We start from the raw sequence: 13,701 nt of genomic DNA, 5'->3' as shown, positions 1-13,701 counted from the left end.
GTTCTCTGGTTGTATAAGGAGGAACTCAATGGCAAAACTGGCATAACAATGCAGGCATAGTAAAGCATTTACCTTCCTTCATTTCCCTTTTTACTGACTTTGGTCCTTTGGTTCTATCTAACTATAAAATTCTTTCATGCTGCTACTCTAAACAGTACTACAGTGCTGCTTCCAAACCAAAGTTGTGTTACAAGAGTTGTTCAGTTTTGGAGGGTTAAAAATATGGGAAAAGCCTGTGAGAATTTGGTAGGACTTTTTGAATTAAGGTAATTGGTCAGGAGTCAGCATCAGCAAGGCAAATAAATGTCAGTGCCAGTTACAGCAGCTGCAATAGTGCTGTGAGTTATCCAACACCTCCAGGAGACATCATGAAATATAGCAACTTACATAGAACATATTTGATTCTTGTTTTAGGAATAAAAAAAGTGTTGTGTATGGCCATCTGTGGTTATGTATTTTTACCATGTGTTAAGTATGTTTTTGTCCGTGATGCCATAAAATACAATAGGCTTCCAGAATAGTGTTAGACCTTGGGGATTTGTCCTGTAAAGAGAACATCTGCAAGGGCTCTCTCAGTGGTCTGTGGCAGCAATTTTGAGGTACAAATAGCAATCAGAACATTAGCTTTGAGACTCCCCCTGAGGCTCATCTGCATCATATTTGGAAAACATAAAGACTATCTTGATCAAAAAATAAAGACATTCTTGATCTCCATCCTGCAGAAGTGGGGCTGGAATGTGATCCATGTGAATAACCATCGTTTTTGGAGAACTGTACAATGCAAGGAAGAAAAAAGAAGTGCCTGCATGGGATGGAGTAGAGCAGTCTTACATTTGATACCTGTCTCCTGCGGACAGCAGATTTTTCAGAGAGAATATACCAGCTTATAACTGTGGAAGGTGTTGTACTTTGTGCATCTTGCTGGTGAATCCTGCAATTGATTTCTGCTACAAGGATCAGGGAATCATTCCAGGTGCTGGAGCTCACAATGGGAGTCATTAAACGGCAGCATGTATCTCAGCTGCAGCTCCCTTCTTCTTTCCTTGGCTTCTATTTCTGTGCCAGTAAATACTCTGATAACCTTAGAGAGCACTACAGCAAAGTTTGTATTTGGGTATAGCACTTAAACGAATGTTTTCTCCACCTCAACTTCCAAACTCACCTGACAAGCTGGAGCCTGACATGACTTCCTTGTCTACAAGGAAGTACTGCAGCACGATTGGCCAGGATAAATAACACTAGAAGCCCAGTAGGATAATTTGACTTTAATATTTCTCCTTCTAGCTAATATATTAGAATTCAGTCTTGTTTGCATCTGTATATCTGTCCCTATAAGACTCATATCTTCTGTCATGGGCCGTGTTTCTGGCTCCAGCCTGAGGGCAGATTACAATTCAGGACTCATATTCAACAAGTATCCGGGAATAAAGAGCATGTGATGTGCCTGGGTAGTATTTATCAGAACAAATCTAATCCACCTCTTTGAGAAGAGGGAGACTTTCCAAGTAAAATGCTTTCTGATAGAAGCATGAGAGAGTAAACTATGAACACAAAAATTAGCAGAAATCTTTGGGGGAAAAAAAAGATACATAGGTGGGATAGTAGGTGGGATGGGATGAACAAAAGCAGCAGTTTATTCTTGTCTTACACACATGGCACAACATACAGAACCAGCACAAATAACTTACAAAGTCTCATACACCATGCTTTCTCTTGAATAGCTTCTATTAAGTTACAACACCATAACGAATCGGGTATTTAGTTACGACAGATCTCCAGACATGGATAGTCTCCCATTCAAGGAGTTATTATTTTTTGTAAGCTACTTAGACAAACATCATTTTTTTTTACATGTTTAATACAGTACAGTATCCTTAACAGAGTTCAAGATATTCACAATGAGAATTGAACACTTTATAAAACAGCAGAATTTCTCACCTCAGTACAGGCCTACATTCGCTCTCCTGCCTCTTTCTGAATTAAAATGTGTTACAAGTCGTCTTTACTCAACTTTTCAAACTGAGAATTGCTTTAAATGAAAAAAAATGCTATTTACAGGGTTTTGTTAGATTTGATAAAAATGTCTTTGCTTCCCTTTCCAATTCCAATTCCCCTACCCCCAACAAAAATTGCCACTTGGCAATTTTAGAATATTGACCCTCAAGCCGTTATAAAAACTAAAGAAAAAAAAAAGAAATTTGTGACGACTCGTTGGATGCAAAATGAAAAATGATCATCACAGCCCAGCATTAATTCAAAAAGATGAATTGTTATCCCCTAATGTCATATATTGTGTTCATTGGAGACAGATGATGCCTGTCATCTGATTTTTAGAGATAAGGAACTACTTATGGGCCAGCGTACAAAACCTCCATTTTTTTTATTTTTTATTTTAAGATGCCGCCACACTCTCTGTGATTAAATAATTTCCAGCTCAGTTCTTTCCAGAAATTGTTACAACTCTGATTGTGTCATACTGACCTGAACTCTCCCAGTCTCCATTGGATAAAACAATGTTTCCCCATATCCATGGTCCCAGTGATATTTCTGGGTTGACTCAGGAGAGTTTTGCTCTCTGACTGCACTTCAAACTCCACTAAAGCCTGTGGGCATCTTTCATTTGGTGGCTTTGGATTAGCTCTGCTTGAATGTGGCAGGTAAACTCTAGCCCCTAAGCAGTTAATCAGCTTTCTAAAGAAATAATCAAAAAAGATTCCTCTCCTTTATACATACAATACGCAATATTTTTACATTTAGCATTATCATAAAAAGCATGTTTATGTTATTTTGAAAATGTATTTTTACAGAAATCTATAAACACTGTTGTATCAAACACATTCTCAAAAACTGGAGAAAATACTGACACAAAACCTGGAAGAGCCTCAATGGAATTCTTCCAGTACTATTTGTCTACTTGCATATTTCATATTTCAGTGTCCTTTCCTGCAAACATAATTTGGCCATATGAGAACAGGTAAAGTAGACAACAAATCCCCAACAGTTTTAAGTAGGACCTAGGTCTGTTGTTTAATGAAAGTAGATTGACATTCAATGTATGTTTGGTTTGTTCTAACTGGCACGCCCATTTTGCTACCTTTACTCACAATGAGCAGTGCCTTAATTCCCAAGTAGTCTTGTTCGCTTCAATGGAATTACACGTGACAAATGACGTATGCAAAAATACTGAAAATGGTCTTCCACTTTTTTAACCCTTCTTATGTCAACAACGAACATCACTATCTTCTTCTTTATATATATTGTACTTGAAAATGAAGTAGGACTAATACTTGCAAATAATTCTGCATCAGAAGTTAGTGCACAAACTTTAGGAAATAATCTGATATAGTTGTGCTATAGTTCTGACAGCCTAAAAACCTATCTGGTTTGACCAAGACTAAATTTCACTGGTCTAAATGCTTTATTTGTACACTTGTTATTGTTACACTTGACATTTCCTCAGCCTGACACAATTTAATTTTAAATGGACATGTGTCACACTGACATTAAATCAGGATGCTATTTTCCTTTACCACCACCATTTTCAGTACAGTCAGTAATGTACATTAATTCATATAACCAAAGTACTATCCAAGTACTTTGTCTATAGAATATTGGAGAAATTATAAAGTGAATTTGGTTTCCTCTCCTGCAAAATTTAAAAAATGCGCTGGAGTTTGTATATTGGTACTGACTGTAATGGCTTCTTTACAGTCCAGGAGGTTAAACACTAAACAGCAGAATAAGGTTTTCTTCTTTGTCTCGCTATTTGTTTATTCTTTAATGAAGCTAAAAAAAATAAAAAGCAAAAAAAAACAACATCAACTTCTTTTTAGTACTAATGAAACGTTAAAATATAATTGGTGAAAAGTAATTGATTGTAATATCCTGTATGTTACCTCATCTCAACAGAAATTCTTTTATATGGCTTGAAATGTTTAAAGTGTAATCCTACCTAGAGGAAAAAAATGCAAGCCATATCTAACCTCAAATTCTACCTATACTGTAACATGTACAGTCACCCGTAAAGGAGCCCTTTTAACAAAAAAAAGCATGTGAACTTATCATTAGTTTGAAGTACGTATCTATTTTGGTCACTGTGATAAAAAAATTATATATATAAACTTACTAAAAAAGTCCAAGTGTAATCAATTATATAATATTTCAACACTTAAAAAAAATAGTTTTACACAGTGTGATATGTAAAGCAAAATATTGAATACATGTTAATTCTTTGGGATGATCAAAGTATAAGTAACCAAAACTTACAAAAAATGATTAAATTTTCATAAAAGAAAGTTTTTGGTGGAGGGGCAGAAGGAATTTCCCCCCCTACTCACCCTCAATCCCCATGGCTTTTATAGATCCATCCCCTTGCCTAATAAGCCACAGGTGGGGTTTTTTTTTGGATATATTGTAGTAAGGTTTTTTTCTTCTATATATGAGTCATTAATAAGTGACTCTTTCAAAACATAGTTTGTTCTTCTTGAGGTTTACAGTGCTTCAGAATTTACAGGCCACTTAAACTCTAGAAGAATATTAATCTGAACTAATTATGTTAAAGATTGATGAAATAAAAATTCCATTATTTACTGTGAAAATTAAGTCACCTTCTGTTCTGATAATTCAATTCAAGTTTATTTCAAACACCCCTCCCCCCTTGAAAAAAAAAATAAAGAAGAAAAAAAAGTTTTGTGGTTAGAAGCTTGTAACTATACATAGCAAAGAAAAAAAACCTGCTCCTTGCCTATGGAAATATATATAGTTTTTTAAGATCCAACCCCTCTCTAACCTGCTAACCATCACATAACATATGCCACTTGGCAATTTGTCTCCTAGGATATTCACAAATTTCTTTCCAGTGCTCTCCACCTGTTCCTTCTGCTGAAGATCCCAAGGTTAACCTGCCAATGACCTCATTCCTTGACCCCCTATCTGAATCTAAAACCAGAAATTCAATGCTGATATCATCAAGGCCCTCACAAGGAATGTCAAAGACAAACAATTCATTGAACACTGCATTGGGGGTGCACTTCTTCACATGGGTTTTCTTTTTAGAAATTCTCTTCTTGGCATGGTACAGGTTCACTTTGACATAAGGGTCTGCAATGAAAAGAAAGAGCACAGATCAGCTATTGAACAGTGGTTGAAATTCCTTGATGTAATTTATGGTAAATTCCACAATTATCCAATATATTTACACCACAATGAGTAGCTCTGTCAATTTATTAAAGTTGATTCCTCTCATCCAATTTTTAATTTTTTTTTCTATGCATCTGAATTAGCCCCTTTAATTTCCCTTTATGGTCACCAAAATTGTGTTCAAGGCAGGCAGTGAAGTTTAGACTGCTACCAAGTACAGGTGTTTCCTTAATGAGATAAATCCTGTCCTGCAGTCCATGAAACCAGCAACACATCTACCACATTCAAAGATGGTCTGGAAGTGCACAAAATTCTAAAGGTCTCTGAAAAATATGTAACATTGCACATTTAAGTGTGACAGAAATTGGCTTTTCACACATTCTGCTGGGGTATAATCATCAGCACTAATCAAACCCATGAAAAGAAAATTTTCAGAAAGGAGTGAATAAACTTGGGCTGAGAGAATGGGTGTGATATTTCTGCTGGAGTCCTATAGAAGTCAATTCACCTGACTAAATTGAGGCCACCAATTGCTATTGAATAAATTTGATGTTAAACTTTAAATGAAAGGGTATGTTCGCTGTTGGAATGTGTGTCTTTACACCTGTGTTGCTACTGTTGAATATGGGAAGGACAAATGTCCATATTTTTAGCTGCCAACCAACTTTGAGTGTTTGCATTCATCAGAATTATTTAATTGCTATGAGGTTCTCTTGCTATTGTCTTCAATAATGGCCATATTTATTCTTTCAGAGGAGACATTTTAAAAGTCAACCCTTTCAATTACCTTGGCATTTATTCAGTGAAAGTGTGGGCCTGTTTCCAGGTTCTCATGGTGCAGTGATGTAGTACAAAATCTTCTCTACTGAACCCAGTCAAACATGATAGTTTATGTGAACAATTAACCAAGTTAATCATCAAGAACTCCTGAATACTTTTTAAAACAAGTAATACTGAAACTGAACAGTATTTACATGTTTTATGTCACAGTTATCAGAATGAAAGGGTTGGATAAGTAAAAATTATGTTTTTCCTTGAACTGACAATAAGTGTCTACCATAAGTGGGGTGTAATGGGGTACCTCTTCACTTTCATATTCTATCACCATAATGAACATTTCAAAACCAGGGCTTAATAAAAACACTCACTGGCTTTGAAATATTGTATGCCATGCAAGCATTAGAAACATCAAAATCAATATCAATCAGTGGTTTCCATTTAGTTTTAGAGGAAGTTTTCTGTTACTTTTGAGCAGCTACTAGATAAAGCTAGAGAGTTCCACTTGACTTTATTAGGCTAACAAAGGTCCCTGAGTACCAGTGACTAAGGAAATCAAGGAGCTGTGAAAATGGAAAAGTTTCTGAGTATAAAAAAATTCCCCTCTTCTCTAGGAGGTTGAATTGTGGAATTGTTTATTTTATTCCATAGAAACACCACTTCACTCTTCTCTTTTTCCAAGATTAATGTTGGGATGAGGGGAAAGTCACAGAGGAAATTTTGAGTGTCCTGAGTGCAGTATGCTGCTGAAATCCAAATATCTATTGCACCTGGCCTTATTGACAAACAGAAAATAATGGAAAACTGTTTAAATGGAGTAGAAGTCCAGGTGCAACATGGCTGCCTGCAGAAGTAGTGCATTCCTATTATAGTCAGCAAGGCTCTCCCAGGGGATGCAAGAAATGCAAACAGATTTCACAGCTTTACTTGTAAGAGCTACAATAAAAAAATGGTGTTCCATAGGGTCCAGGTAGATGCTGTGACTGGAAGGGCTTTTTTTACCAAGTTATTTTCCCATCTGGGTAAACATCAGGCAGGTCTGTTGAGATCAGCTTTTTGTCATGCTGTCTTCATGGAACAACCACTATCTCCTGTGACTTTGGGGTTGATTTTTAAAAATACATATCCTCTCTTTTAGTCAAGTAAATTATTAGGCTCAATATACATCTTTTCTGATATGTGGACAAAATTTAGATCAAAAGGAAGATTTAAATGGAACTTGATGAGAGTTGCCCATAGGTTTGTTGCATTGGATTCAAGCTAGGCTAACTTTCCAGATGAATTGCAGTATGAAAAACAGAAAAACTGTATTTTTGGCTGCAGTGATAATTATTTAATGTTTCCTAAAACTACTCCCTTTTCTTCTTGTTTCATAATATTGTGTGAAATTAAAGACTATAAGTTCTATAAAGAAGCAGCAGCAGATGTGGTACTATAGCCCTTTTTTGTGTACTGTTGTTTTTGTGAGGCAGTCTTATATACAGGACATTAAATTTTACACTGTTGTTATGTTATATAGCCTTAATGTGTCTTCTATGTGCAATTCCAGAGTTGGCTTCAGAGGAGGTTCCACTGAATGAGAAATGGCAGCAGACAAGGAGAAGAGAGGATAAAACCTGATCTCTCTTAATGCACCCCAAATTTGGCTCATGATAAAGCACGTGTGTCATGCTGCAGCATCCTCCCAGCATTGGCACAGCTCACCTTCTCACCTTGCCAAAAAATGTTAGTGCTCAGTTAGTGCTCAAATTCAACTCAGAGGTAAGATGCTGCTTTTCTTCTGAGATAAATTATATGATGATCTCACTCAATACTGATCTTCTACAAATAAACTCTTTTTTTTTGTCATAAATAAAAGCTTTTGGTATCTGCAAACAACATCCCACGCTTATGGCAGATGGGTTCTGTTCAAGACAATCATAAAACTCATTGGTTTGCACTGCTAGCAGATGTCACCTTTTTTTGATGTGATTGAAGAACAAATTTGTAAAATACATACCCTGGAAATAAAGCACTGACCTAGATATGAATGAAATGAATAGGCTGTAAATAATAGAAACACCATTTCTGCATGTATGGAATATTTTCAGTCTTTGAAATGCCACCTTTCAGCTGTCTTTTGTCATTCTGTTTTATATTCTTGGGGCATATTCATTATTAAAACCATTACCTGATAATCCTGACACATCAGATTTAGGTAGATGCCTGGCTTTTAGAACAACGACAGTGAGTGTGTTTGTTGTAGATTGATAACAGAGAGAGACCAGTAATTCTCCACGACCAGATGATTTCTGAGGAAATTAAAGGAAAAACAACAACAAAAAAAAAGTAATAAAACTGTTTATAAGCATTTATATTGACCAAGCTTTAAACCAGAGTTAAAAGGGTTTATGGAATGTCACAGAAGTAAATGCTCTGAAGCTGTTTAAAAGGACATACCATATATAGCTATTCTGATTTACATAGTCATTACAATTTTCCTCTATATTAGTTATATAACTTTTCCTATGATTGGTTTTCAGACTGAATAAAATTAAAAAATAAATGGACAATGTAAGTTGACATGACATTACTATCTTTGGACAGTACAAATAAAATCCTGATGAAAAAAGAATCACAGCTAAAAAAAGAAACTTATCTTAAAGCAAAATTCCATGAAGATATAATTAGGAGAAAAAATGTAGTACAAGTAAAGAAAAAATATTTGGTAAAGTGTTTTAAACAGGAAGGATTCAAGCTATCAGTAAAATCTTATCACTTAACACTCTCTAAAGCAGTACAATATACATGAAATAAAGGTGAGATGAAAGATTTTCTCTATCATTATCTGATTTGAATTTGGAGGAGTAGTGTATTTCAAATGGAGATGGTAGGCAAGGGAGACAAGAGCAGATAGTACCTTATATACCAGAAAATCCGATAAGTTATCAACAAAATCCTGTGACATATTTGTTGTCATATAGTGATAGAATTACAAAATGACAGTATTAGCTATAGGTATATTGCCTATTAGACATTTATTTTATTAGGCAGTATGCTTGTCATTTGAAACCAATCATGGTGAAAGTCAATACACATTCCACTTCCTTAACAGAGATTTAAGAGTGTGTGTGTTTGATGCCTGTGCATTTCTGTGGTTCAGCTGGAATGGTTATAAATTACCTTTGCATTCTGAACTGAGACAACACAGCATTAAATATTTTTGTCCCAGTCAAGTCAGGAAGTTTCTCTGGTAACTCCACAAAGTCTATGGCTCCACCTTTACTACCTTTAGTAAAGCTGCTGCTCATGAGACAAGTGATGACAGCACCACCATGCAAGAACATGCTATAACATCAACCATATAGTCTCTAGCAAATCCCACTTCCCTAACTAAAGACCATCTACATTCCTCAAGAATGTGCTACCCAACCCATGCAGGTGATATTTCCATTGACTTCAGTAAGATTTAAGAAAGAATAATGTCAAATATAAAAGGGGATAGAGGAGAAAGGGAATAATACATAAATATTTTTTATTCTTTCATTTAAAAGCAATTAAAAGCAAATCAGTGGGGTTTGAGTCAGCTTGAGCTAACTGGAATTGGTCCACTCAAACCTGCTGAATAAGAAATTAGAGCTTAGGGCATTAGCAATTTCTTTCATCATGGTTGTTGTAATGGGTTCTTTCTATTGCATTTGTGTAATGACTTCCTCATACTGCCATTAGGAAAGCATCTCAGGAATTGCATTGTGAGCTTTTTGGCTTTTCTCTCCAAGATGGCAGCAGCATTACACAAGAATCATAGCTAACCCTATCACAACACTTTCAAACTTTGAGTAAAAAAGATGTTACCCTAACATTTCTTTTGATGATCTCTCTGTCCATTAGCAGCCTTCCTTCCGAGAGTTCAATTCCAGCAAGGGGGATGAGGACTTCTCCAATGACGTCATCTCTGGAAAATCTGTCAAAGCTCAAGATCATGAAGTGAAGTGTTAGGTCTTGAATTTGGCTGTAGGGGATCCCATAAAATGTGAAAGTCTCATCAAAAGCTGGATCTAAGGTTTTTCTCAACACTCTGGTTTTCACCTTGTGCTTTTTCTCAGGCAGGATTGTCATTTTGATGTAGGGATCAGAAGTCATTGACTGTTCATCCATTGCTGGCAGCCCGCGAGCTTCTTTGATATTCACTACAAATGCCTTCTTCTCAAAGTTGTACTCTAAGGAGAAAAAGAGAGTTCCTAGCTTGTCTTGTTTATCTTCAGATGACAGAGAAGTGATGGATTTTAAGCTATCAGGAGATACTGAATCTTTCTTCCTTTCTGCAAAATGCTTAGGAGATGAATTTTCAAGATCTGGAGAGCCCTGCATTTTTGTGGTTGTTTTGGGGAAATTGCCATTTAGATCTCTTTTCTCCAGGTCAAGATGGAGAGAGTTCTTTGGCATTGCTGATTTGTTCTTTGCTTCACTTTTATCATCTGCTCCAAACTTCTTCTTGCTGTTGAGATTCTCAGGGTAGATATCAACCCCCTTCAGAACATGGACAAACTTGTATGGAGGGGTCTTATTGGACTTGGAAGATTTGCGTTGGCAGCAGATCCAAGCAAAGAGGGAGACAGAGAAGACAAGGCCAAATGCACTAAAGATTCCAACCACAGTAGGAATTTCATCTGAAAATCAAATAAATAGCAACAAGCACATAAGAAGCAGTACCTTGAATTCTGCATGATACTTCATAAAGCAATAATTTAGGTAAAACAAACTGATAGGAGATGGCGATATCAGCAGGACTGACAGACTGGAAGTGCTCTGCCACCTGCAGGCACCAGTGTGCAGTCCCACTCCAAGGCACGCTTGCTATGCTAGTATTTTTCCATACAAGCAGAGTTAGGGAGGAGAATACTATTCCCATCCCAATAATAATCTCTGTTCGTAATTTCTATACTGTCTTAACCTTCTGTGTGTAGTTTCTGAGCTTATATGTCTGTGAATAATACCAGCTCTCAGCTGTTTTCAGCTTTGAGTTTATGGAGGTTTCTTGGTTAGCTAAAACACACTCTGAAATATATATTACTTTTAGATACATCATCTGCTTTCCATAGTGTTTCCTAGAATAGTTTGTGTGCTCAATTAGCTATTTTTTATGGTCTGTTCCCATAATTGCCTGTAGGTATCTCTTGAAAGAAATGAGTTTAATTGGAGGTTATAGCACTCAACAGTTTCACTGGGATGTTCAATACTTTGCAGGAGGAAATCTATCTAGAAAATTTGGGATAATTATATAGCAAGTGTCTTATAGCAAGATGGATGTGATATTAGGTAGCACATATGAGTTCAAAGTTGAAAAAATCATGTTAAGTTTATCTATGTTAACCACTAAGCATTTAAGACACTGAAGCAAAGCTTATGGGGAATTTGCAGAAAGGGTCAGTACTTCTTAGGAGTAGATAAGAAAAAATAATTCCTCCACAGTTTAATATTAATTCTATACTTATGCTGAATAAAGAGAAACCTGGGAAAGTGTTACAACCTCCTTTGCCAAGTGGATATATTATTTACATATGGAGTATCATTAGCCCTTCAAAGCACGCATCGAAGGGTAAATGAGCACAACTAATTAGAAATCCAATTTTGCCCATAAGTAACATTACTAAGTGAGTTTAAACCTCCCACAATGTAACAATCAGAGTTTAACCTTTATTCCCTGCAACAGTGGACGTACAATGGAATATTAATGTCTTGACATTGTTTATGCATAAAGGCAATTATGTAACAATTCTGTTTCTCTCTGATCATTCTGGAGCAGTAAAGAGGAACTATCCCCCCGTATTACTAAGTCAGCTTCATGCGGTCAAAAGCTGAGCAGATAAATGTGCTGCCAATACACCTTTGCTTTTTAGTGTGATGATTCAGAAAAGAAAAAAAAAAAAAAAACCACAACAATACTATCAGAGCAAAGTAGGACATAATGTTCCAGCTCAGAAAGGATCAGGCCTGGCTGTTAATTTTTTATGACAACTTTCCTGGTGCCTACAAGCTGTACTAGTTTATGCACTTAATTGCAGGAACTTAATGAAATGACTGACAAACATATTTGTGAGCAAAAAGTATTTTTCCTAACTTAAGCACATGGTTTTGAGTTTCAAGAATTCCCTGGGCTGCATAAATTTAAATATACATGGTATAAATAGAAAGCTAAAAGTATTTGAAAACTAATCAGAATACTTTAATATCTTTTAAGAATGGTTTGTACATTTACAATACTTTTTCGTGAGATAATATACTTTTTATAGTAATGGATATTATAATCTACTTTAATTCTACAACTACTGGAGGTAGTGGTAGAATCAATTTGATGTTTAAAATATTAATTATCTTTCTTAAATAAGTAATTAGGCAAGAGCAAGATGTCATAAGTGTGGTTAGAAACCTCAAGAGGGTGGAACAGGAAAGAAGATAAAATGGTAACTAAAATGGTTTTATATTTACAACTAATTGTGTCACAAAATGAATTTTTTGCTTTTGTCATAATCAGTTGGTTAACATTCAAGGCAGTGCATTAATAGAAAACATCACCTACTAGTTCTGGGAGAAGTTATTTTTCCGGTTATGTGATATAAATCTGGAGTCTCGTCACTAAGTCAGTGGAATGATCCCTGAATCAAACCACTGCTAAAGCAAGCCTAATGTAGTTTAGAGTCAATATTTGTAAAGCAGAGTTCAGAAATGTTCCCTCTTACTGTTTTTCTCCCTAAAGCAACTTATGTATGCATTTTATAAGTGCACAGATATGATTGCTTCTGAAACTTCTGATACCTCACTGCATCCATGGCACAGAAATTACAAAACTGAAAAGTTCATTGTCATCTTTGTTATTCTCATTGAAACCAGGTTGGTTGAGATGCATCTGTTCAGCTAAAAACACTGAAATCCTGTATTTTCTTCTTCCTTAGTAATGCCCTTTCACTTTAACTAACGATTCACCTACAATAAGAATAAAAGGAATGACAATTATTTCAAGAATGACTTGAACAAAGATTTTTCTCTGTGGCATTTACACCATGTAACTCTTGATGCACACTACTTTAACAGAGACACAGAAAAACAGCACCAAACCCCTCTCATCCAAAACCGCACCTACAAAAATCTCTTTATCTCTTCCGGTACCTTACCAGGGAGGAGGAACAGGCAGGGAGGAAGGAAGAGAGATTAGGGAAAGAAAGCAAATTCACACAACTTCTGAGACCTGAAGAGAACTGGGGGGGAAACCAGGTCCCTCCCAACGAGCTGCGTGCTGGGAGGCACCGGGAGGCTCAGCAGAGGCTGCTCTTCTCCCGGGGAGGGGGAGCATCGCCGGCCTCGGGTGCGGGGAGCCGGGACGCGCTTACCGAACTGCTGGCGGCTGTCGGCTATCGGAGCCATGTTGGTGGCGAGCGATGTCCACGGGGCTGGCGCCGCTGTCCGCGGTGCTGGAGCCGCTGTCCGCGGTGCTGGAGCCGCTGTCCGCGGTGCCGGAGCCGCTGTCCGCGGTGCTGGAGCCGCTGTCCGCGGTGCTGGAGCCGCTGTCCGCGGTGCCGGAGCCGCTGTCCGCGGTGCTGGAGCCGCTGTCCGCGGTGCTGGCGCCGCTGTCCGGGGTGCGGGAGCCGCCTCCCCGGATGCCAAGCGACCCGCCCGGGGCGCTGAGCTCGCTGCCCTGCTGTCCCCTGGCTCTGCGCTCTCACGGCGCCCGGGTAACAGTCTTTGCCAGGGCAGTTAAAAAAAAAAAAAAAAAAAAAATTTACAGAGAGAGGAAAAAAAGAAACAACA

General features: G+C 37.2%; 1 protein-coding gene across 2 annotated transcripts; it reads right to left on the bottom strand.

The window, feature by feature from the left end:
* Positions 1-1,611: 1,611 nt before the first annotated feature.
* Positions 1,612-13,406, bottom strand: SYT4 (synaptotagmin 4). 2 transcript variants are annotated; one of them, XM_063180029.1, is made up of 4 exons: positions 13,284-13,406; positions 9,751-10,565; positions 8,087-8,207; positions 1,612-5,100 (listed from the first exon to the last, which is right to left on the bottom strand). In XM_063180029.1, exons 1-4 carry the CDS (start codon positions 13,315-13,317, stop codon positions 4,793-4,795), a joined length of 1,278 nt encoding a protein of 425 aa, XP_063036099.1. In that variant the 5' UTR covers positions 13,318-13,406; the 3' UTR covers positions 1,612-4,792. The 2 variants fall into 2 exon arrangements, with proteins under 2 accessions (XP_063036099.1, XP_063036100.1); XM_063180030.1 differs by having other exon boundaries at positions 9,757-10,565.
* Between the last annotated feature and the right edge of the window lie 295 nt (positions 13,407-13,701).

The sequence above is a fragment of the Melospiza melodia genome, chromosome Z (genome assembly GCF_035770615.1).
Source record: "Melospiza melodia melodia isolate bMelMel2 chromosome Z, bMelMel2.pri, whole genome shotgun sequence".
Lineage (NCBI taxonomy): Eukaryota > Metazoa > Chordata > Aves > Passeriformes > Passerellidae > Melospiza > Melospiza melodia.
The sequence above is the reverse complement of the archived record's forward strand: the minus strand, read 5'-3'. Positions and strand labels throughout refer to the sequence as shown.